Source organism: Taeniopygia guttata, chromosome 12, assembly GCF_048771995.1.
Source record: "Taeniopygia guttata chromosome 12, bTaeGut7.mat, whole genome shotgun sequence".
Lineage (NCBI taxonomy): Eukaryota > Metazoa > Chordata > Aves > Passeriformes > Estrildidae > Taeniopygia > Taeniopygia guttata.
This window is the reverse complement of record NC_133037.1, coordinates 6872799-6895617: the sequence shown is the minus strand read 5'-3', so window position 1 is coordinate 6895617 and position 22819 is coordinate 6872799. Positions and strand designations below refer to the sequence as shown.

The 22819-nt window shown below is 44.7% G+C and overlaps 1 protein-coding gene across 1 annotated transcript in view; it reads left to right on the top strand.

Annotated features, from left to right (window-relative positions):
- Nucleotides 1-14788: 14788 nt before the first annotated feature.
- The window catches only part of SYNPR (synaptoporin), a 100448-nt gene continuing 92417 nt past the window's right edge, over nucleotides 14789-22819 (top strand). The window contains exons 1-2 of the mRNA XM_002190670.6: nucleotides 14789-14905; nucleotides 14980-15045. Coding sequence (XP_002190706.4) covers nucleotides 14888-14905; nucleotides 14980-15045 — 84 coding nt within the window. The 5' untranslated portion in view covers nucleotides 14789-14887. The remainder of the gene's footprint in view (nucleotides 14906-14979; nucleotides 15046-22819) is intronic.

Genomic DNA, 22819 nt, shown 5'->3' with positions numbered 1-22819 from the left:
AGAAGCTTTTTACCTCCTCTGACGGTTACACCCTGAGAAATATGAAGGATGTGGGTTGCAATTTTCCTCCTTTCTGCCCCACCTCCACATCTCAGAGCCCTCACTGCACCCCCTTGGGAACTCATTCCACCAGTTATCACCTAACTTTTTCCTGAAAGGCAAACCCAAATACCCAAGCCATAGCTGGGGCTCCACAGCTTCAGAGGTGGCAGTCAGATATTTCTGTCCCTCCTACCTCAGGTGAGCTGCTTTTCCTTGTGATGCTCCAGGGTATATTCACATGTACTATCAGTCCTCATTCTTAAATTCAGAGTACTAAAGCATCAGTCTATCTAGAGAATTCTTTTTTGTCTGTGATTGAAAGCATGCCCTGTAATGAGGAAGCACAAAGCACACTCCCATCCAAATGAAGCCAGAGAGCCTGGACTGTGTGAGCTGTCTGGTGCTCTGCCTTTTGATACCTCTTGTATGTTATCTGTGGTCATTATAATCACACCATTTATCTTGAATAAGGGATGATTGGGTTGTTGTTCATAGTTCCATGTCATGGCATGCACGATCATTCCAAAGGAATGTGGCTGGTGCAGCCTGACATTTACACGGTGCAATGTCACGGGTGGAAATCTGCTGCAGCTCCCAGAACCAGCAGCACATTATCACATCAGATGAGATCTCATGCTGCTTCATCTATAAGCACAAGAGACAGCATAGGTTGTCTCCTTCAGTGGCAGCTTGAAGATGAAATATCTGGCTTGAAATATGCAGGGAAACAGAGACCCAACCCTGCCCCCAGGGAATTCATGGGATTCCTATTGCCACCAGCAATAGTTCTGGAACTGCTCTCCCACTCCTACACCATCCAATACTCCATCTCTGCTGCAAACAGCAGCCACAGCTGCTCAGCTCACTCTGGTATGATGGGTGGGCTTCTGCCCACCCCTCACTCCCTGCACAGCCCTGCTCCTGTGCAGAACCAGCTCCTGGAACTGCTCCAAGGTCCTGTGTGCCACGTACCCTGCACCCCTGCTAATCCTATCAGTAGCAGTTTCCTCACTCAGGTGTCCAGTAATTGAAAGTACTGGGAATTTTGACTTGCATGCTGTGATATAGCAAAACATTATGGCAAGGCATTAAACTCCTGCTGTGAAATACAACTCCTGCTGGAGGAGAGTGTCAGATTCCTGATCCTTTGCACAATCAGGGCACTGCAAGGCTTGGAGAAACATGGGCAAAAGTTGTCCCTCTCAGGTGGCAAAACAGGTCTGAACTTTCAGGGAAAAACCTGTGTCTCTCTGTCCCCAGACATAAACTCCAGTTATAGAGAAGAGCACACTCCTGTTATAAACAGCTATGTAATTGTTGGCTTTCGCTATTATATATTGGCTTTTGCAAATCATTATTAATCACAATTATTTTGATATAGTACCATTTGTAATCACTTGTAACTGCTTTTGATATAGTATAATTTGTCAGCTTTTTGTGGCCAATGCCCTGGCCCCTCTGTATCTTATATTCTCAGAACATAATTTATAGATGATATTTTAGTTTGTAAACAGTGCGATAAACATATTATAGCTTTGGCTTTTGCAAATATTAAAATGGATGCTATGTGTTATGCATTATAATGTTAATCCTTACAGAAGTAGCTGTAGTTGTTAAATAATTACTAGTGCTTTTATTTTTGTAACTAGCTGACAATAATGAGAATAACTTAGATATATTTGTGAAACAGCTAATGTTGATTTAAAGTACTTGTGGAAATAGCTAAAACTGTCTGCGTGGTCAGATAAAATTTAAGACATAGATGTGATAAGGGCTTTTGCCGTTGACCCTTTGACTATCAATTACTGTCACCTGCTGAGACCATGGAACAGGGGCTGTTGTAAAGAAGTGACACAAGACCCTCAAAAAGACAATCCACGTTACTGCAGGTACTCTGAAAAGGTGGATCAGGGGTCAAACCAAGCTAAAGAATTCCCAAAATGTGCAAATGAGTTCAACAAAATGTTTGAATATATATAATCTTTATAAATATGTATTTGACCAATGCAATGAAACAAGTATATAAGAAGAGTTATGGTTAACCAGTGTGCCTCTGGCTATGGCTGAACACCCAGTGCTGTTACTGTCCCTTTTGTCCCTTATTAAACTTCTAAAAATTTAAAAGAGTGAAGCCCTTTTCTCACACTCCTCTGCTCCATTTTTGGAGCAGAGCAGCTCTCTGTTCAAAATTAAACTTGAGCTATGTAATGGAGCACAGATGTCTTCTCCATTTCTCTCTTCCCAAATTAGTCCACCTGCACAAAATAGCTCCAAAGAGAGCTTTTCATGTCATAGCTATCACATGTATTTGAGGAAGCATATGCATAGTGTCATTAAGGAATCTCCACAATGAAAAATTATGTCTGTTTTAGCCACTTGCTATCCTTGGTGTTATTTTGATGTCTTTCTATGCCTGAATCCAAAGTGAAAGGAGTTCATTGGAATATACAGGAGCTTTGCTCTTCTAAGCCTCCAAAAACCAGAAGTCTGGATGCTCTGCTGCAGGTTAGAGTGGGACCAGTGGTGCACAGATGATTTGCAATCTCCAAATCTAGTCATGTTTGGATCACTTTCTCTCTTTCACTTTCTTCACAATGATGTGCATGACAGGGTCTGACTGCACAGACGTTTGGGAAGAAGCTTTTACCTGTACAAATTCAAGGTTTCCTGCACAAGCAAATGTATTCTGGTCTGTACAGAAGTCCTTACAGAACCATTTCTTCTCCCTCAACAACAACACAATTACCTATGAAGAAAATCAAATGTCAAATCTGCTAAACATCCAATATGGACCTGGTTTTCTTAGCAAAGATTTCAAACAAAGTGGTTTTTTCTCCATTCCCAGAGGTTCCAACACATGACCAAGATGGTAAGTTACTCTCCAATACAAGTAATAAACCCTGTCTCTGCTTCACTCTGAGTTGAATGCAATGAGCTTTGGAAATCATAAGCTCATCAGAACCAGGAAAAGTTTTTCTTCATTCTGGAAGAAAAGATTAATTGCACATATAGCAGCTTTGGACAGTATGATACTTGTTTAATCACATCCTCTGGGAGGGGCAGAGACAGGCCAGGAAAGAATCTGGGACTTCAGGAGGGTGGTTTGGTCCTGTTGAAAACTCTGTTCAGTAGGAGAAAATAGTTTATGTGTGGCCATCACCAGAGCAAGGAATGAAAAGGGAGATTAAAAACAATGGTCATATTTGTCTGAGAGATTAGAAGGGGCTGCTCTGCATGCTCTGGTGCTGACAATATCATTATTTAATCATGAGCCTTGAAATACTTTGGGATATTTTAGATATGTGGTCGCTTGAGGAACATTTTTTTTTATGAAATGTAAGATTTCACCCCTAAGACTGTATAAACTATTGATCCCTGCATATCCTGAATTTGACTGTGATGATTCTAAGCTTTATTTTAGCAAAACATTTTTTAAAGTGCCAGAACCTATGTTTAGGAACAACGAAACTGAGCTCCTGAAAAATTAAGGTAGACAAAAAAATTCATGCTAGCTGGCTGTCCTGGATCCTCATGCTGCAGCTGAGGTGAAGGCAAGAACAGCTTGGAAGGTGCAGAGAGTCCAACACACTCCGTGCCTGTGCCGCAGCGGCTGCAGAAAGTGACATCTGGTCTGGGATAATCTGCCTTTCTGCAGGGCTTTATGCGAGGGAAGCACCGCTGATCTCGGAGGACTTGTTCCAGATTTAGCTCCGTGTGGGATCAGAAGGAGACCGGCTGCAGGCTGCCGGCCCCGAAGGACGGAGCAGCCCCACGTGGGTGCTGCAGCATCCCCTGCGCCGGGGGGATGCATCGATGCTGCAGCAGTGCAGCGCTGGATGGCTTCGGTGCCTCACGCTGTGCTGGAATGGATGCAGCCAGCAAAGGCATTCCTCATCGCCGGGCAGAAATTGGGCTTGTCCCAACCTCTTGACAGGCATCACAACCCTGCACAAACACACCGGGAATGGCCTGCGAGAAGAGGGGCAGGTTACCTGCCAGGAGCCGGGGGACTCGTTAAAATTGTGGTTTCAAGATCCTTCTCTTCTGAGCTCACATCACTGATTTAATGCCTTTGGGCGAGAGCTTTCTCAGCCCAATCCTTTTATCAGTATCTGGACACTGTTTTTGTTGTTTTTTGGTTTTGGAATTTTTAAAATTTGGTCTCTGCTGTCCCAAACCCACAAGAATTTCAAAACCAGAAGTGGATGAAAGCCTTCAGTGTCTCTCCCTAATCTGGTCTCCCTCAGGACAACAGCAAGATTGGGGAGTAGAACATGCTGGATGCCACACTCCAGTTTTCTCATGCACATGTTTGGGTTTTGAATTTCCAGGGTTCCTGTGTTAAAATCAGGAGGAGAGGAAAGAGACTGTCCCACAGAGACTCACAAGGCTTTTGCTTTATTTATAGAGCATCCAAACCTAGAATGTTAAATACTGCTGAGGAACAAGTCTGGGCATTAGAAGACAGATTTTGGGTATGTTCCTCTCCATCACACCAGGAAAAGATGTTGTCAAAACACAACTGAGCTTTCAGTCTAAACAGTCCCAGCACTATCAGATCCAGCCTCAGAGCGAAACCATAAAACAGCCAACATTTCAGCAGAGGATCTTAACACTCTCCCAAGAGTCCCTCCCTGTCAGGAAACCATTCAGCCAGACCTGGTTTCAGGTTTGAACCAAAATCCCAGCACTAAACTCTCACTGCACAACCACCTTTTCACAAGGCTCTCTCACATCAGTGACAGCTGCTGGAGCATCAGGAGAAAAAGAACAAAGAACCACATGGCAAGCTCCCTGTCTGAAAGTACCAACATTTGCCCTTGAAGCCTGGATTTGCCTACTTTTTTTCTGTATTGACAGCTCCCACACCACGGCACCTATCCAAGGATGTGTAGGGAGGCTTACACAGCCCCTTGGACCAGGGACCAGAGCAGACACGTGGGAATTGCTGTTCCTGGCCAGAGAGACTGACCTTGAGACTTTGCCTTTTCATGGCCATATCACACCACTGACTCAAAGCTGTTATCCAGCACATGAACAGCCAGCCCTGCCCTTCTAGTCACACTTGCTGAGCTCCCTGCTTAAGGCCAGAACAGCTGGATTTGGTCATTTGGTCACACATGACCCTTTTATGGCTTACAGTGCTATGGGGAAACACTGCCAGTGAAGTCACTGCTCCTTCTAAGGACCAGGACTGTCACCACTAAAGTATGGGGTACAAATATACATCTCTGTGTATATATATATATATATATATATATATATATATATATATATATATTTTTTATATTTATATATTTGTATATTTGTATATTTATATATTTGTATATTTGTATATTTTTATATATATTTGTATATTTATATATTTATATATTTATATACATTTCCCCATCCCTGGAAGTGTCCAAGGCCACTTTGAGCAGTGTGGTCCAATGGAAGGTGTCCCTGTCCACGACAGGGGTGTCAGAACTGGATGGTTTTTAAGGTCACTTCCAATCCAAACCATTCTGTGATTCTCTGTGTACACATGGATCTCCAGCCTCTCCAGGAAGTTCTGGTATACAGAGGTCATTGAAATAAACTCTGTGGCCTTCATAAAGATCAGACTGCTCTAGAAGTTGCTCCTGCCAGGGGAGATTTGGAGAAAAGCAGTGCAATATCACTACACTGCCTTTTGTTGACAATAGCCTGTGGGTATGAGAACTTTTTTTATTTCCTTCTCCAGCCTCCCATTCTCCTATAGGCCTAGCAAATGCTCTCAGACAGCCTGAGCTTACCATTTCTCCCAGAGAAGTTATTTCACAGACTCAAGCCTTTGTTTGCCATCCCCCAGAATGACTCTGTGAGAGCTGCCATAGCCCCCAGCTCCTTCTGCACCTGAAGAGATGTCCTTGAAGGACTTCAAATATTTATGAAATCTGAAGCAGGAAATGTAGTCAAACGCCAGAGTGTGAGGAAGAGAGACAAGAGGTGATAACATACAAGCAGGAGAACAGACAGAAGATACCGCACAATTCCCTTCTGCTACTACTTTTTTAAGGTCTCAAAACTTAGGATTTTTGCCATTTCTAAGAAAATGAAGGTAATTTCTAAGAAAATTTCTTTCTTCAGCATGAAAAGAAAAATTTAGGTCTCTTAGGAGGCACATAGATAAAAAGGCAACCAAACAAGGAAACACTCAAGCAGTTCTACCCAGACACAGGAACAGCTCTGTGCACAACCCACTGCTGCCTTACACAAAGATCTATTTACCACTCTTATCTCCCATCCAAAAAACTGGCAGTACTCCTGCTGGGGGACTACCCAGAGCTTTTCCCACCCCTTGCTGATCCACTTAACAGGACCTTGGGAGGAGCAAACTCAATTCCTCTCTCCAGCACAGCCCTCTACCTCTGCTCAACTGCAGCTATTTGGGATTTTTGTGATGGGCTGTGTCTGCTTTCTTTTAAATTAATGTTTTGCTTATATCGTCGAGTTTTAAATTCCTTTTTTTTATTTTTCCATCCATATTTTTCACATCATATTTCATGCTGCTTCTTCTGTTTGGTAACACCCTCTCACTGTGGGTTTTGCGTTTGTAGTCCCTGCCTACTCTCTGTCCTGCAGGGTCTCCTGATGTTTCTCTTTCCAACAAAGTAGTGGGGTCTGAGTTCTTCAAAACAAAACCAATAGTCACCTTCTCTGTGGCATCAGGGACTGATGGGTGGTTGGACAAAGGGTATTTCTAACCAGTTGGTAAAGCTAATTTCTCCTCATGAAAACTGGATGTTGCTTGGTAAGTAGGAATAATACCATGCCCAGCTCTCTGTGTTTTACAGCCCTTAAAGAATAATTTAAGGAGTATTAACTAAACTCCCTCAAATTGAGAGCAAGATAAATTACCCTTTCACACTGTCCTGGGGCAGAGGAGAGCCTGATCAGGGTCTGACTAATGGTGAGGATCCAGTTTCTGCTCCACTTTTGTGGGCACCTGTGAGGCTGTTGTGAAGTCCTTGGTGGTAAATCAGACTTCAGTGAAGCACAATTTGGGCTCAGAAGAGCTGGTTCTGTGCTGGGTGAGCTGCACCCCTCCCTGTGAGTGCCTTGCAAGGGAAAGTGAACTCAAAAGGCTGTTGGAATGACCAGAAAAAAGGGTGCACTATTTTTTCACTTTTTTTTTTTTTTTGTACTTTCATCTTTCTGCCAAGCCTAAAAAAAGGCCTTGCCTTTTTAATTTATTTTTTTATTAGTTCCAATTTGGTGAAACACAATTTTAAAAACACCCCATCCTGGGAGCAGAGAATGGATTTCATTGTTCTCAACATTGTTACAAATAGTACGTGAGAAACCAGCATGACTTGTACAACAGCTTTAGCCAGATTGCAAATCTGAAGATAATATTTAGCATGAGAAAGGGTTGTTAAATACATTTTTATGGAAAGGAAGGTCCCCAGATAATTTTTAAAATTATTTATCATTATAAAAAGTTTATTTTATGACATTATTAGTCTCCTGTTTTGAGATGCTACCAATAATGACTTCAGCACATGCTGACAAATGGTTAGCAAAATTTCCAACTAGATGCAGAGAACACCTTATTAAAAGCTGGAAGTTTACAGCCCTGCTTCTTGGTCAACCCCAGAGCCTGAGAAAGCACTTGGGAAAACTGTAGTCAGTGTGAGGAAAGCAAAGATAATGTGTGAATTGCCTGCAAGGAGGGCAAGAGCGGGGGCTGATGTTCAGGGATGTTATGGGCATTTTTTTGAGGGCTGGAGATTCGATTCTTGCTTTCTCGTAATTTATACGTGTGTGGTTCATTTTATGTTTCTGATCCCCAAAAGCAAGATGTAGAGAACTGCTCATTTTCAAAAAGTTTTTTGAAATTCTACTGCAGATGACAGGAACTGGTGCTGTGCTTGAAGCTCCTCTATCCACCCATCAAGTACTAATTAGGTGCCTTTGACAAGAACATCCAAGCAGGTCACTGTCATTAATGCCTTGCATGCCCAGGCTTTCAGCAGAGGAACCTGCTGAATGTTTTGATCTGATTTGGAGCATCCCCTTTGCTGCTGTGACCTTGCCTGGGCTGCACACCAGATGATGCTTTGCCTCCCAGCCTGGCCTCATCTGCAGCCCTGTGCTTGGGGCACCCTCTGATATGGATGACATGAACTTGAATTTTCTCTGGCTGGAGAAGAGGCTGAATTTCCCTCTCATGGTTTGTATGAGAGCTCAGACCAGCACGTAGTAGTTTTGAGGAGAAAGAGCTGTTGTTCTCTGAAGTGATGGAGCTCCTGACTCCAGGCTATGGCTGCACGGGGAGTTGGATGGATATCCCTGGACAGTGATGGTGTTTGGGATGTTTTCTGTCCTTTGCATTTTTCTTAGCTGCCTTACACAGCCAGTTGTGAAAAACACCTTCCAAGCTGCAGGACTGTGCTGGTGTGAATTTGGTGTTACTGGAGATTGGCACCTACCATGCTGTCAAAGCTTTAATCCAGACTGAAGGAGCTAAATAAATGCTCCCCTAGCAAGGAAAGGACAGGTGAGATCCCTCCTGGGACACAGAGATGTGCATGCAGTATGCCTACCTCATCCTTCCTTAAGGATGTATGTGCTGAATGTGCTTTATACCAGTATTGAGGAGCAAAGTTTGGGTTTATGATATTTCTCCTTCAATCCTGGAGCTGGCAAGGTGAGTCTTTCCCTCCACCTGGCTAGTCCTGACCCTCTAATTCCTTATCCTGAAAAGAGTTTTTCCCATGCAAACCAGCAGCAAGGTGGGTTAGGGTTTTGTTGTTGCTCTTGTGCCCTAAATGGGCACTGGGCCAGGGCACAGGATGGGGACATCTCCCTCATGGGGCTGGGACAGCTGAGGGCATCATCTCCATGCAGGGTGTGGTACAAGCCCCTTCCTCTGTGCTTAATCCAAAGCAGCTCTGGTGTCTGCAGTTCTTCCCTGAAGCCAGTGCACTGACATTTCCCCCTCTTCCTTTAAGGAAAAAAAAAAAAAATCTAGCATTTAAACATTTGCTTTGGTAAAGGATGAAATGGAAAAGTAGGTCAGATTTGAAGGATCCCAGGCCTGACAGTGTCCCTTACAGAGCTCCAGGTTTTTGGGGAGAGACTGAATATGATTGCAGCAGTGCTTCTCATGCTCAGTTTGCTCTTCATGTTCCTGTGTATAAAATCACCCTCAAAATGCCCAGGACAAATTATATCCAATGAATTTGCCAGTTGCCAGCGATACATTTATGAAATGAAGTTACCTCCGCTCAGCTCCTTTGAAACTTAGCTGGGTTTGACCATGAAGCAAGGTAATTTTTTTTTGCTTTTAAACATTCTAAGCTAAATTAGCTGGAACCTAATTACAGAATGCTTTTGATTGAAGCCAGACAATGTGCTCTGGAAGCTAGGATCAAAAATGACAAGACAGGATGGCAGTGAAAGATTAGGAAGGAAAAGAAAAATGACTGATTAGTTTTTAAAATCAAATCAGGATTGCTTTTTGTACATGGAACAAAGGTTGCAGCCAAGTCAGGCAAACCTTTTGGACTAAGGAAAACTTGACTTTCAATAATATAATTTTTAATTTTATTTCACAGGCATATAGCTGAAATCCAAAAAAAAACCCCAAAATATTATTTCTGCATCTATTCTTAGGGATCAGAAGAGAAACAGTTGCAAGCCTTGTGTTAGTTCTAGAAATCTTACTAAGATAGTTTAACTTGTAAACATGATACTTTTGGTCAACATCAGCTGTGCAGCCAAACAGCTGGCTGCTCTTGCCTTAATCACTGAACCTTTAGAAAGTACTCCATAATTATTTTCATGCCATACTCTGAAAATAACCCTGTTTAAAGAAATTGTGCACATTGCTAGAAAAACAAATGCTGATTCAACAAAGCTCCTTTCAAAAATACTTTTGTACCTTTAGCTTAATAATGAGCAATAGCCTCATTGCTCTGCTGATTTGAATCCTGAAGACTTTTTATTGTCTGGAAACTCATTGAGATCTGCATTTTCTTTCCAAGCTATTTTGCTCTAAAACAAGCACATGTGGGTTTCTGTATGCAGAATTTATTCATCTTCTGAGGATGGAATATTCTGCAGTCCTGTGACTTTTCAAATTATTTACCCTAGTATACAGTAAGGGGGGATTGATGTCCATGCTTGGCCCAATCATCTGCACACAGGGAAAACTGAGAAATGAGTTTTCCTGAGAAATTAGGTTTAATAAGGATTATTTATAGCCAGAGCTGTACACCTAGGATTCAAAAATGCAATGGGGAGGGAGCTCATGTGTGTTAGAAACTGTGTTACAGGACCTGGCTGGGACCTAAGAGTCTGGTCTCTCCCATGGATCACCATATGTGATTCCTGGCCACATGAAAAGCAATTCTTGGCTATCCCAACGCCTCATATTTTGTTGCTCTTCTGTTATTAAATTTCAGAGGGAACACACCAAAAAAGTGAAGCCAAGCCATGAAATGACTGGCAATTGGCTTTGAGATGGGTGAGTGAACTCTGTGCCAGGAAAAGGTGAAAAGCTCCCTGGTGCAGAATACAACCCCAGGGGAAACTATTGAAACCTAATCAAAAAACTGGGAGATTTAAAAACAACAGAAAGATCCAAGAGATGGCACCAAGCTCTCCTTTCTAGGAGATAATGTATTGCAAACAAATTTGATGGAGACCCCGAGAGGATGAAGTGACCCTCGACAGTGTGGATCTCGAGAAGAGTGACAGGTAGAGTGTGAGACTGAGGCCTGGCTGGAGCTGGGAAATCTGGTGTGCTAAGTGCCATATGGTCCTCCTAGCGCGTGTGCGAGACCTCATTTCCACACCCAACTGCTCACAAAAAAATTGCACTGGTGCTATCACCAGTTGCCTTAAATTCACTTCAAACTGGGTGACCCCACCATCTGGCCCTTGCTGCTGCAGCTTGGATGACCCATGGGTTGTAGGCTTTGTGCTCTGCCCCATGCAAGGAGAGATACTTTTCCTATTATTTACCCTTTGTGCACACACCTGTGTGCAGATACTCCTGGCTTACATTTAATGTCCAGCCTAGGAGAACAAGAGATTACACTTATCCTTTCCATATCATCATGTGGAAGTAAGATTTAAATCAAAGACATCCCAAGGAAAAACAAAGCCTCCATGTCCTTTCCAGCCCCTCAAGGCTGGCATGGCTCTCACTGCTGCAGTCCTGGGCAGGGGCAGGAGCACTACCATTAAATTAGTCCCCATCCTGCATGGCTATTTCTCCATTCCCACAGGGAAAATTTGATCCAGAGCCACGTGCTGAGGAGTGGTGCTGGCACAGTCATGCTTCCATGGATCTGCTGTTTCCAGCCCTGTGTGGTCTGCAGCCCATGGGTGCAGCAAATGCCTGAATTCACTTGGTGTGGTGCTTAGACCACACTGTAGGAAATTATTTATGAGAACACAGGTTCAGGCAGCCTGGGAGAAGCCTAACACACATGTCTTGGCAAAGCCCTTCGAGAAAAACCATTCCAAGGCAGAAGTGAGGGGTGATATTGATGTTTTTCCTATTGACACATAACATCTAACAGATGCAATTCTCACACTTGCCATTAATCAGGGAAGCTTCCCACCTCCTACCCAAATCAAAAATCAAGGTATGTGCTTCCTAGAAACAGGAAAGAAATCACTGCCTGTAGCAGGACAAAATGCTAATCCTGAAATTTTGACTTTAGCTTTTAAACTTGCCCTATTGGGACTTGGGCCAATTAAATGTATTATTTTGATGAGCACTACAGCTCCACCAGTCCTGAGGAAAACTTTGGCCCCCAGCAACGATGCAGGGCTGGCATGGCTGCTTCCCCTTGGAGCACTGCTGGGCCCTTTCCAAGGAAAGGAAAGGGCAGGAGCCTCCTGTGTGTGAGATTCTGTGCCTATGAAGTATTCTGAGTCTGTCCAGCCTATTTTTCATTCAGCATGGAGATTCCTCACTGCACCTTCTGGCTTTTATTGATTCATGCATGTCAAGGCCAGTCACCCAGGTGTGAGAAGAGTGAATAAAATGTGGTGTCCAGGGGTACAGCTTCTTGCTCTGTCACCAGTAATTGCAGACTTACCATGGCTGCTAACTTGAACATGCATTTCAGAGTGTGTATTACTACGTGGGACCAAAAAAGTGTGGAGCTTTAATGTAATTTTCAGAGCAGGGTTTGTAGTCAAGAACCGGGATGGAGGTGCTCTTACTTCTGAGCTGAGTGGGATAGTATTTAAAGAGAGCAGCTGTGAAAGCCAGAGACACTCTGCCATATCCAAGACCAAATGCTAACAGCCATCTGGAAGAGTTAATAAGGCAAGAAGAGGCACTGAACACTGGCTATAAACTCAGATTCCTGCCATGCTTCTGCAAGGAGTTCCAGCCCGTGGGGGAGCTGAGGTGAGGATGGCCAAACACTGAGGAGCACCAAGATGAAACACAGCTGGGATGGTGGAAAGGGAATGAGAAAAAACTCCCAAAACAGCATGAGAGCTCCTGTATCTGCTGAAGACCCAAGTGTGCTGACCTTGAGAACAGTGGAGGAATCATCCCAGTTTGCAACCTGCCAGTAGTAAAGGTTTTAGGAGCATTTACTTTTGTTTTCCTTTCTTGGACAATTTTTGAAAACTGAAGTTCAAGTGCTACTAAAATCTCGGGCTTATAATTGGAAGTAATTAATAAAGGGTTAGTGAATTAGGCTTCCAGGTTTCTGTGGAAGTCTGGGGGACAGATTTTTTTTCCAGAATACACTACAGATAAAATTAGAGAAAAAATATTCTTCACATCTTCCCCAGTCTACTGCTAAGTTATGCCTTTACTAAATGTTTCAGCATTTTTTTTAATCTCTCAGGAGGTTTTTGAACTGCTTCAATACATCCACAGCTGTAAGTCTCTCCATGAAAGAAACCTATTAAAGGAAACAGCACATGAGAGTCACAGTAAACAGCAAGTGATGAAACTTCCCGCAGCCCAGGGCTTTGTTGGTGGGAATACCAGACACCAGAGCTGGAAATCGCTGCAGGAGGGAGAATATTACCCTGCTACTCTTGGGGACCAGACTAATTCACACTCAATGATCCTTGTGGGTAGCTTCCAGCATGGGATATTCCATGATAATTTCTTCTTCAAGCATAAGAACTGAAGGCAGGTGGCTTGCATCTCTGTACCAGTGGGAGAAATTCTGGCTGAAAGTCAGATAGATGATTGTGCATCCCTGCCTGCTTGTGCATCTTGGAGATTTGTGGATGCTCTGTCCTTCTGCCTCTGTGAAGGGACTCTGCCTCCCACAGCACTGGGCCACCAGCAGGCAGTTCCTAGAATTGCTGAGAAGTGTTTCATATTTCCTAGAGGATGTTATATAAATAAATAAATAAAAGCATATCTGATAATATTTTGTAAGGAAAATTATCCATTTTCCTTTCCTTTTTTCTCTTAGGGTAGAAAGAAAGGAGCACAGAAAATACAAGAATTTTTAACTGGGGGGAAAAAAAGTAATTCTGACCTTTTTTTGATATGGTTAAAAAAAAAAATTAATTTTAAAAAATCTGGATTCAGTCCCACTGCTGCCAGACTTCAGCTGAGTTTGTTCCAGATCTGTGATTTTGACACAAAGTCATCTGCCTCAAGTTCCAGTGAAAACTTCATAAATTCATCTTTTTCCGACTCCTACCCCCGCCCGTCCCCCCCATCTTGTTTACGCCAAGAGTGCATTTAGATTATTGTCGGTTTGTGTTTGTTTTTTTTTTTTTTTTTAAATAATAGAGATGTAGTTTGAGCAAAACTAATTGACTTATTTAACTTTTGCAGATGGCTGATTCCTTACAGGGAGTAAAAGCTTCAGGTATTTTTTAGGCACATCTCTGACCTACTTATGGCCGAAATCCTATTTGAGCACTGGCGTCCTTCTGGTGGCACGACTGGTTATCAGGGTGGCAGTGAAGTTGAATATACAAATGTTTGAAGACTCGGGGTCTCAATCTAGAGGCTGTTGTGCTCATAAACGGGTTGATGGATTTGTGTCCTGAGCCTTTACTGGGGCAGGAATTTGCTCCATCGGAAAATCCTCCCAGCGCCGTTTAAATGTCACAAGGAGCTGGAAACGCTGGCGGTGAGCGTGGATGGACACGGGGAACCTCCGCTCCTGCCGGGCTGTGCCACTCGGGATGCATTAGAATTGTAAGGGCTCTGCTGGGAAACGAGGCCAGGACAGCAGCAAGGCAGAAAACGCTGTTCTGCTGTCAAGGAAATGCTCGAAAAAGCAGGAGGGAGCGAGGGCTGAGAGCACAGAGCTGCAGCCCTGCGGCCGCGGGGGAGGCGAGCGAGTTCGTCCCGGGAGGGGGCGAGGGGACGGAAGAGCACAGGGCAGCGGGTGGCGTGCCTTAAAATAGTAGTAGTTTCTGTGCGTGAGGCGAGGAGGCAGTTTATATTTTATTTTATTTTATTTTATTTTATTTTATTTTATTTTATTTTATTTTATTTTATTTTATTTTATTTTATTTTATTTTATTTTATTTTATTTTATTTTATTTTATTTTTCCCGATGTCCTACTTCTCCTTCCTGACAGAAATAAAATTTTTAAAAAGAAAGCAACAACAACAAATAAACAAACAAACCGCACACCGCTCATTTCAAGCAGGATAACGCCGCAGCACGGAGCGGCCGGGCGGCCCGGCGGGGGCAGCGGGCGGGGGCCGGGGCGGCTCCGCAGGGCGGTGCGGGGGGCGCGGGCCCCGCCCGGCCGCTCCGCCCGGCCTGCGCGGGGGCAGCGCCGCGCATCCCGGCTGGCGGCGGGCGGGAGGCTCCGCTGGGCTCCGCTCGGCTCCGCTCCGCGGGGCTGCGGCGCCATGGAGGCGGTGGACCAGGTACGCGGAGCTCCGCGGGCGGGGGGCGGGCAGCGCGGAGCGGGCGCGGTGCTGACCCCTCTCTCTGCCCGCAGCTCGCCTCCGCGGGCACTTTCCGCGTGGTGAAGGAGCCGCTGGCCTTCCTCAGGGTGCTGGAGTGGGTGAGTCCCGGGCTCGATGGGGTTGCGGGGGGGGATGTGGCCAAAGTGCGCGCCCGGCGGAACAGGTGGGAGCTGGGCAGGGCTGGGGACAGGGACACGGGGGCTGGGGACAGGGACGCGGGGCGAGGGGCCGGGGACTCGCGTCCTACAGCCGGCGGGGTGGGCTGGGTTTGTTGGTGACCCCCCCCCATTCGTGTGCTGACTGTAAACGAATTAAAAAAAAAAAAAAAGCCAACACCGAGGAATATAAAATCCTCGTTATGCATTTAGCAAACTTGTCTCTGGGCCGAGCGGAGAAGGAGGCAGATAATTGGTGTGCGGAGCAATGTCACTGTGTGTTGCGCTGATGCTCATTCGTAGTGAAGTCTGCAGGTCAAATGACATCCATCGCCGGTAGGTCTGCGGGAGCAGAGAGCCTCTCTGAACGGAAAGTTCAGAACATGTCATGGAGGATTAATCACATTCCCCTAACGCCGACTGGCTGGGGAATTATGTAAGGCGTGTATTTTGGGGGGCGCATCCCTGTGCGGGTGTGTTTATCCACATGTTGGCACCTGCAACGTGCAGCCCGGACCAGGATGCCTCTTAGGGGGTGCTTTGGTGTGCTGGGGGCAGCTGCTCGCCCCAGACTCTGTCCCTGCTCACCAGAAGCAGCTCCTCTTCCCCGCTGGGCACCTTGAAGCATCAGGTCTTGTGGAGTTGGGTGATGGTGATGTGGTGGTGCCATGGCCTGGGACAGGGTGGCCGCAGAGCGGGGTCACCTGCACGTGGCAATGGATGGACAAGGTCCCTTGTGTTCTTTGCCCAGAGCTCTACAAACCCACCCAGCGCTGCTGCTCCTGCCTCAAGGAGAAGTCAGGACACCCAGGGGCTGAGCTCTGGGTGCTGGTCTGAGGGTGCCTCAGCCACTCTGCAGCGCTCACCGCCGGGCAGAAGAACGGGGAGCAAAGCTGTTCCCATGGCAAATAGCTGCTGGGAGTGTGGTCTTTTGGCTGTCTGCCTGATGAGGCGATGTCTGATGGAGCTTGGGAAGTGAGCCCTTCTGGGAAGGACTCTGGGCTGATGAGCATGGGCTGTGCCACGGAGAAAATAGTTCCCGCCCCAGTCCGTGTGTTGGCATCCTTGGGACGGCGAGTGGGAACTCTTCTCTTGGCACTTTCCTGGGTCTGTAACTTCTTCCAGCAGCCAAATATAAAAGCTGCCTTTGTCACGGTTGGAAGCCACAAGTAGAGCTCTTCTGGCTGCTGCAAGTGCACGTTGCCTGTGTGTGTAAACAACATGCACACGCGGCTGTGTGTAAACGGAGCTCTTCTGACACGGCCAAAGTGGGCCAGCCCTTGGCAAGAAGGGAGTACAGGAAAAGGGTGCAGAGTGTGTTTACCTTTAAGATGATCTGAGAAATTTCTTTCTGTCCATTTGACATGTATGTGTAAGTAGAAGTAAGCACAGTTTAGTTTCTGATATTTCAGAGTGTGGAAGACATTTTTTTTTTTTTTAATATACTTGAAAGGCTTTTTGGATTACTCAAATTCCATCTCTATTGAATTAATCTTATTACTCCCATCTTCCTTCTCCTCTCACCATGCCTCCACACTGCTGTCCACCTCTCTCTACCATTTCCAGTCCCAACTAATTGTCCGCCTCTCTCTCAGACTCCTTTTATTGACCTAACCATAATTTTAAACCTTAAAAGAAGACCAAATGTTCCAGTCAATTCTGTGTCCTCTTTCCATGTCCCCTGGCAGCCTCACAGACCTTGTTGCACTTGATCAGAACAGTTAAATACACCCCTTAACACCTCCCACTTGAGTCCTAGATTGCATCTGCAAGGGAATAAAGTTCATGGCCCAGCTGGTGACGCAGTGATTCTGGGCATTGGGTGGCTCTCGTGCCTGGGGGGAGGCTCTGTGGTGTTGCAGCACAGATGGCAGAGCTGTGGGAGTTCCTCAGAAAGGCTGGTAGGGTGGAGGTGGTGCAGGCTGAAAATGTCCTCAGCTTGTCCGTGCAGTCCAGCCTTGAATTCTCGCTCATTTTTTGGGTGGTTTGGGGTGGCTCATAGTGACTGTGGGGTCAGCACGTCTTCATTTGTGAACCTCTGCTGCTGGAATTCCTGTGTTTGTGGGTGCACACATTTGCGGGTCTGGAGGCAACTGAAGTGGCTTTGAATTTCTCAGATATGAAACTGTAACTGTTGCAGAATTAATCTTTAGGTGTGTATATTCCAGTTTGCCTGTAGTCTGGCTCAGACACAGACCTCTGTCTCGAGGAGCAGGAACCTTACCTGACCTTCTCAATTTCCTACTTTGATGATCACCTAACACCCAGGAGAAGCTGCTGAGATAAGGCTGACTCTTCTCAATATTCATAGCACTGTAATATTTTTTCATTTGTATTTCCCATGTACATTGTAATCTTATTTTCCGACAAGAAATTGCATTTAGAAGTCATTAAGAAACAACACTGGCTCAGGCCTGGGAAAGGTTAAGAGAAAGAAAAAAAAACAAGAAAATGACTTGTAGCAATTATGCAAGAGTTGCATTTTTTTTTGAACTCTACCTTGGCAATAAAGCATGTGGATCACAAATTTGAACTTGGAAAAATGCACACAGCTGCACTGGGTGAGGCCTGGGTGTTTCCAGCTTTGAGTCAGCTCATGGCATGTGCTGGGGGCAGGGAAGAGCTGTTTAAAAGCTGCTATTTGTTCTTGATCATCTTTGGCCTCTCGGCTGTTACTCCACAGATCTTTGCATGAGAAGAATGTTCTTCTGAAGCTTATTTCTCACATGATCCACTGTGGCACTACAACCAGTAGCAATGTCACAAACACTCCTACAACTTCATTTGAAAAATTACTCTCTAATACATGCACCTGACGTTAATGAATAAGGAAGGAAGAAAGAAAGAGAAGAAATATGTTCATTCATCTCCCTGGATTACCTTCAGTCCTGTGACTCCCTGGATGTGTTTAGGCTGCTTTTATTGGGGTCCGCAAAAAGTGAGCAGGACAAGCAAGTTTGTCACTTTTGGTCTATTTGTTTTGCACTTGCTACCTCTCTGGAGCCCTAGAAGAGGAAATTAAGTGAAAAGCAAGGCTCTCCTCATGGAATGCGATGGGCTGTACTCAGGCTGTTACTGGCAAAACTATTTTTGTAAAAATGGGAAGTTTGTATCCCTGGGCTGTGGGGTGCAGAGGGGCCATGGGTGGTAGTGGAGTGCGTTAATTACATTGTGAATTGCAACAAACAACTTTCCTTCTGCAAACCCAAATTAACCTGGTACTTGTCCAGTTTCCTGTAAACTAACAAGAGCTGCAGTGCAATCCATCATGTATTTCCCTGTATTCCTCCATAAATAGCAGGGATGCAGAAACTCCACTGTTGTGCCAGTCAGGAGATGCTGTGATTGCCTTGATGGTTATCTATAGGTTGGTGTTTTAAAATACCTTGCAGTGAGCTCCCATCTCCACCAACTTGCAGCTGTGTCTGGGTATGCTATGGTTGTGTAAACCAGTGCAGCTTTTACCAGGGCGCTTGTAAATCATTTATGTTGCAGGACAAATCTTGTGGACACTCTGGCTTTTCTTAACAGGACAACTTGGAAGTGAATGTTAGGATGTTCAGTGAACTCAAATGTGTCTGAATTGTTTTATTTCTTGCCTTTATGCAATATAAAAATACATTGCAGGTCTTGCATGACTGGCTTTCATCACTGCTCATGAGCATCTCCATGGGATGTACCAAAGAGTTCCAAAGCATTGCAGGGCATTTGGACAACAAATCTCTGGGGGAAATTGGATGAAGATTGAAAAATCTGTGTGTGGTGCACATGGACTGAGCTAACCTTGCTTTTCTTCCTTGGCTTCACACTGTGATCACTTGACTGGTGAGCCAGGAAAAAGGCCAGGGTGTTGCCTGCCTGGCAAGAGTCAAGCCTGATGCTTTGATGGTATAGATTCTGAAAGGGTTAGCACCTCTTGCCTTGCACACAGATGTGTGTTCAGAAGACTAAGGGAATCTGAATCTTGAAAGACTGATAATAAGTCTTGTCTTTTGTCCTAGTGCTGATTGCTCATCTGGCCGTGGAGCGCTTTTGTTGGATTATATTTGCATGCATATAAATGGACATAAGTAGCTGCATGCTTTCAAGTGTGCCCTAGAAAAGCCTAGATATCTTGAGATGCTGAAAATAAATGGGAAAGAAATAAGAAGGTAATGCTTCCATGAAGCATGTGTGATTAGTAGTTTGCTCTGTCTAGTATATTATAGGCCTGAGATGTTTTATAGTTGCTTGAGACTCTTCATCATGTTTGCATATATGTGTTTGTTTTTTGCTTAACCAGAAGGCTGCTGACTACTCTGGTATGGGCAGATACTTTGTTGATGGAGCAGGGTTAGCTTGTTGAAGCTTGGATGCAGGGTGGAAGAGCTGAGTGTTTGATCTTCTCTACCCACATATTGAAAGAAAAGCCTAAAAAAAAAAAAGTAATACTTATTATTGCCTGGTGATTTTGCTTATACAATGCCAGGATCAGATGCTGTATTTAGTGCTGGGCCCATCCATCTTGATGTGTAAGAAGCACATACACATGTTAAAAAAGGTATTGTCAAATCTTTTGATGTCTGCCTGGGGATGTAAGTACTTAGGTGTTCTTGTAAACTGAGTCCCAGTTGCTGCCTCAATGGTCTTGTATGTGTAGTGTCAGGTCAGTAAAACATGTGTCACTAAATTAAAAAATGTAAATCCATTTCTATGGTATTTTAATATTAGAAAGGTAATTACCGTGTAACTAACCCTTCTCTGTAAGCTGTCATTAATTGGATGATTTCTTGTAGGCAGCTTAGCATAATGCATGCAAAATACACTACAGCTCTGGGCAGGCAAAAATTGCCACGATGAACCAACAAGATGTGAGCATCCAGGAGACCTGAGCCCTGGGAACAGGCTTCATTTGTCCTTGGCTTTGGGCCTCCAACTTCTGAGCACTTACTGGGGCAATCTGCAGGCAGAGAACTCTGTCAGACAAGTTATTTTTATTAGGAAGAGCCCAGGAAGTGGATTTTGCTGTTAGACATCAGGCTCTGTGGTGTGCAATAGGAAGGATCTGAAAAGTTTTTGTAGTCTCACTGAAGGCAGGCGTGGAAGCCATTTGTCACTCTGCCAGTGGGACTGGCACAAAGGCAGCAGAAGCACCAGCAATGCCTATGTGGTGTTTTACCTTGTGGTCCCTAAAGTCTCAACTTCTGTGAGTCTCACGATTCTGAGACAGACCTCTGGCTTTGATAAAAGGTTTTAGATCAAGGTAGCAGAATAAAGCTGGGAGCTCTACAGACTGAAAACCTAGAACACAACTGAAAGAACAGGAAATCTGCCTTGTGGTCCCATGTTTTATGGAGTCTGCAGAGAGCTGGCTGCTTTGCTGTTCACATCCATGATTATCTGCATGCATATCTGGTTGGAAACTGAGAACTGTGCTTATCAGCAAGTTGCTGTTAAAATGGTACAAATGCTGATACAGGGGAAGAGAAAAGGTCAGCAGTGCCTGACCACATTGCAAATAAATGACATCTTTCATCTGGAAAATGCTTACCATTTTCCATTTTAGGACCATGTTGTGATCATGGAAGAGCTGATTTTAAAAGGTCACCTAATAGTTCATTTAAATCCTGATGTTTCTCAAGCAGCCCAGAGTGTGACGTGGTATAAAATAATTATGTAGGATTAGCATGTATGGTTGAGGTACAGGGCTCCAGGAGCAGGACTTTTTGGAGTTACATGCTGCTGCTGTGGAAGTTCCTGGGAGAAACTGGTAAAATCTCATGGCAAGCCATTTCACTGGCTGCTCTTATCCGAGTGTGGCTGTTTGAAGCATTGGGAATAGAAGATGAAAAAAGAGACTCATTAATGCTAAATTTGATTATATATGCAAACCAGGTTTCTATGAAAAGAAGAACAAAAATGATCTGACTTTCAAACTAGCAATAAGATGTGTGGAGATAGAGGGTTCTGCTATTAGACAAACACAGTTAAAGTCTCCTTGACAATTTTTATGAGGGCAATGTTTCCGTCATCACTCCTGTAAATCGGCATCTGCGTAATTGGAGCTCTGGGTAAAAGCCCTGTGTGTTGACATCTCTGGATTCAGATGTTGCAGTTGGGAGAGGACTGGCTTGGAGATGCTTCTGATCAAACCCTTCTTATCATTTGGTTGCTCAGGTCCCTGGCTTAGCCTGCATTTGTGGCACTGTGTGTGGTCCCAAGGGGCAGGACGTGTTGCTTGGTGAAGTTCTCCACTCTGCTCCAGGGGAGAGGACCTTGTCCTGAGAAGGAAAAGAGGAGAGGCAGACAGCAGGTGACACTGGGCTCTGCACAGGGCTGGTGCTGGGAGACAAAGCTGCACCTCTGCCAGCCCAGCTTTCCCCTTGGGCACTGAATAAAAATGCTTCTTGTATGGGCCTGGAGTGCAGTGTGGAAAACAGCGCTTGGCTGGCTGGTTGTCTGTCCAGCACAGCAGCTGCCAGAGGGGTCTGCATGGATTTTACTCTCAGGGAGGTCTACAGAGTGCTGTTAAGAACATTATAGAAAGGAATATACAGTGTGGAGATGCTGTGTTTAAGGTGTTTGTTCAAAATGGCATATGTGCTGCAAAGTGTGACATTGTTGCTAAGGTGACAGCTTGCTTGCTTTTTGGCAAAAGCAAAAGAATACTGAATATAGGCAAACTGTAAGCTTTTGCTTTAATCTGCACAGTTTTGTCTTTTGGCCATGGTAGAGACTTCTCAGGTTTGTGTTGGAAAGCATTGTTTTCCCATTCTGAATATTTCACTCAGATAAAAAAGATAATAGTGATTCCCATTCTTAAGGAAAACCCTAAATCGCCTAAAATGATGGGAATTCCAATTATTATAATTGTAGACATTATTTATGTCATTGAAAGGCTTTGATATATAACATTTATTTAAGTAAGGAAGTATTCTCTAGGAATATTTTATATAAACAAAAATATTAGGTGTTGTGTTATTAGCAGCCCATGGATGCAGGCACATCCAGAAGTGCATATTCCTGATTTTTGGATGGGGCATTTGCACTCATTTGCAAGTGTTCAAATCTGAGCTGGAATGGATGGTGCAGGGAGAACTCCTGTGGGTCAGGCTCAGAGGTTGGTTGTGGTGTGGGGGAGGAGAGTCTTGTGTTGGACAGCTTGAGTTCTGCCATGGTGAAGTATTTTCATAATGCTGCCAGGGGAGAAGGATCAGCAGAGGATTAGACTGGTGTGGCCCCTAAGGAGAGAGGGTTTTCCAGATGAGCAGCCATCTGTGGCATGAAGCAAATGTCATGGACCTCAGTGTTGAGAGCAAGAAAGAAAGGTCTCACAAGATGAATGTCAGCTTTGGCCCTTAAAGCAGTAGGGTAGGTGCATGACCCAGGAAAGAGGCTCAGGAAAGGCTGAAGTAATGTGCTCATTGCCCTTTATTGTTTTACCTTTCCTTTTTTTTTTCAGTGTTCTAATGGCTAGATAATTGTGTTTCTCTGAGCAAGCTGTTCTGTCTGTGCCTTTTCCAGAATGCCTTAGCATCTGGGAGAAGGCTGTGTTAGAAGCAGAGCCTGTGGGAGCTGCTGAGCAGATTCTGTGGGGAGTACAAAGTGGTGCAGCCTGAGGCTTGGGATAAACATTGTGAGGATCTCTGAGGGCTCCGGGTCCTGGAGAAGTGCTGGTGCAGATGTTCCAGCCCAGTTTGGCAGGGCCATTGCAAGGCAGAAGTTAGTGAGGATGTTT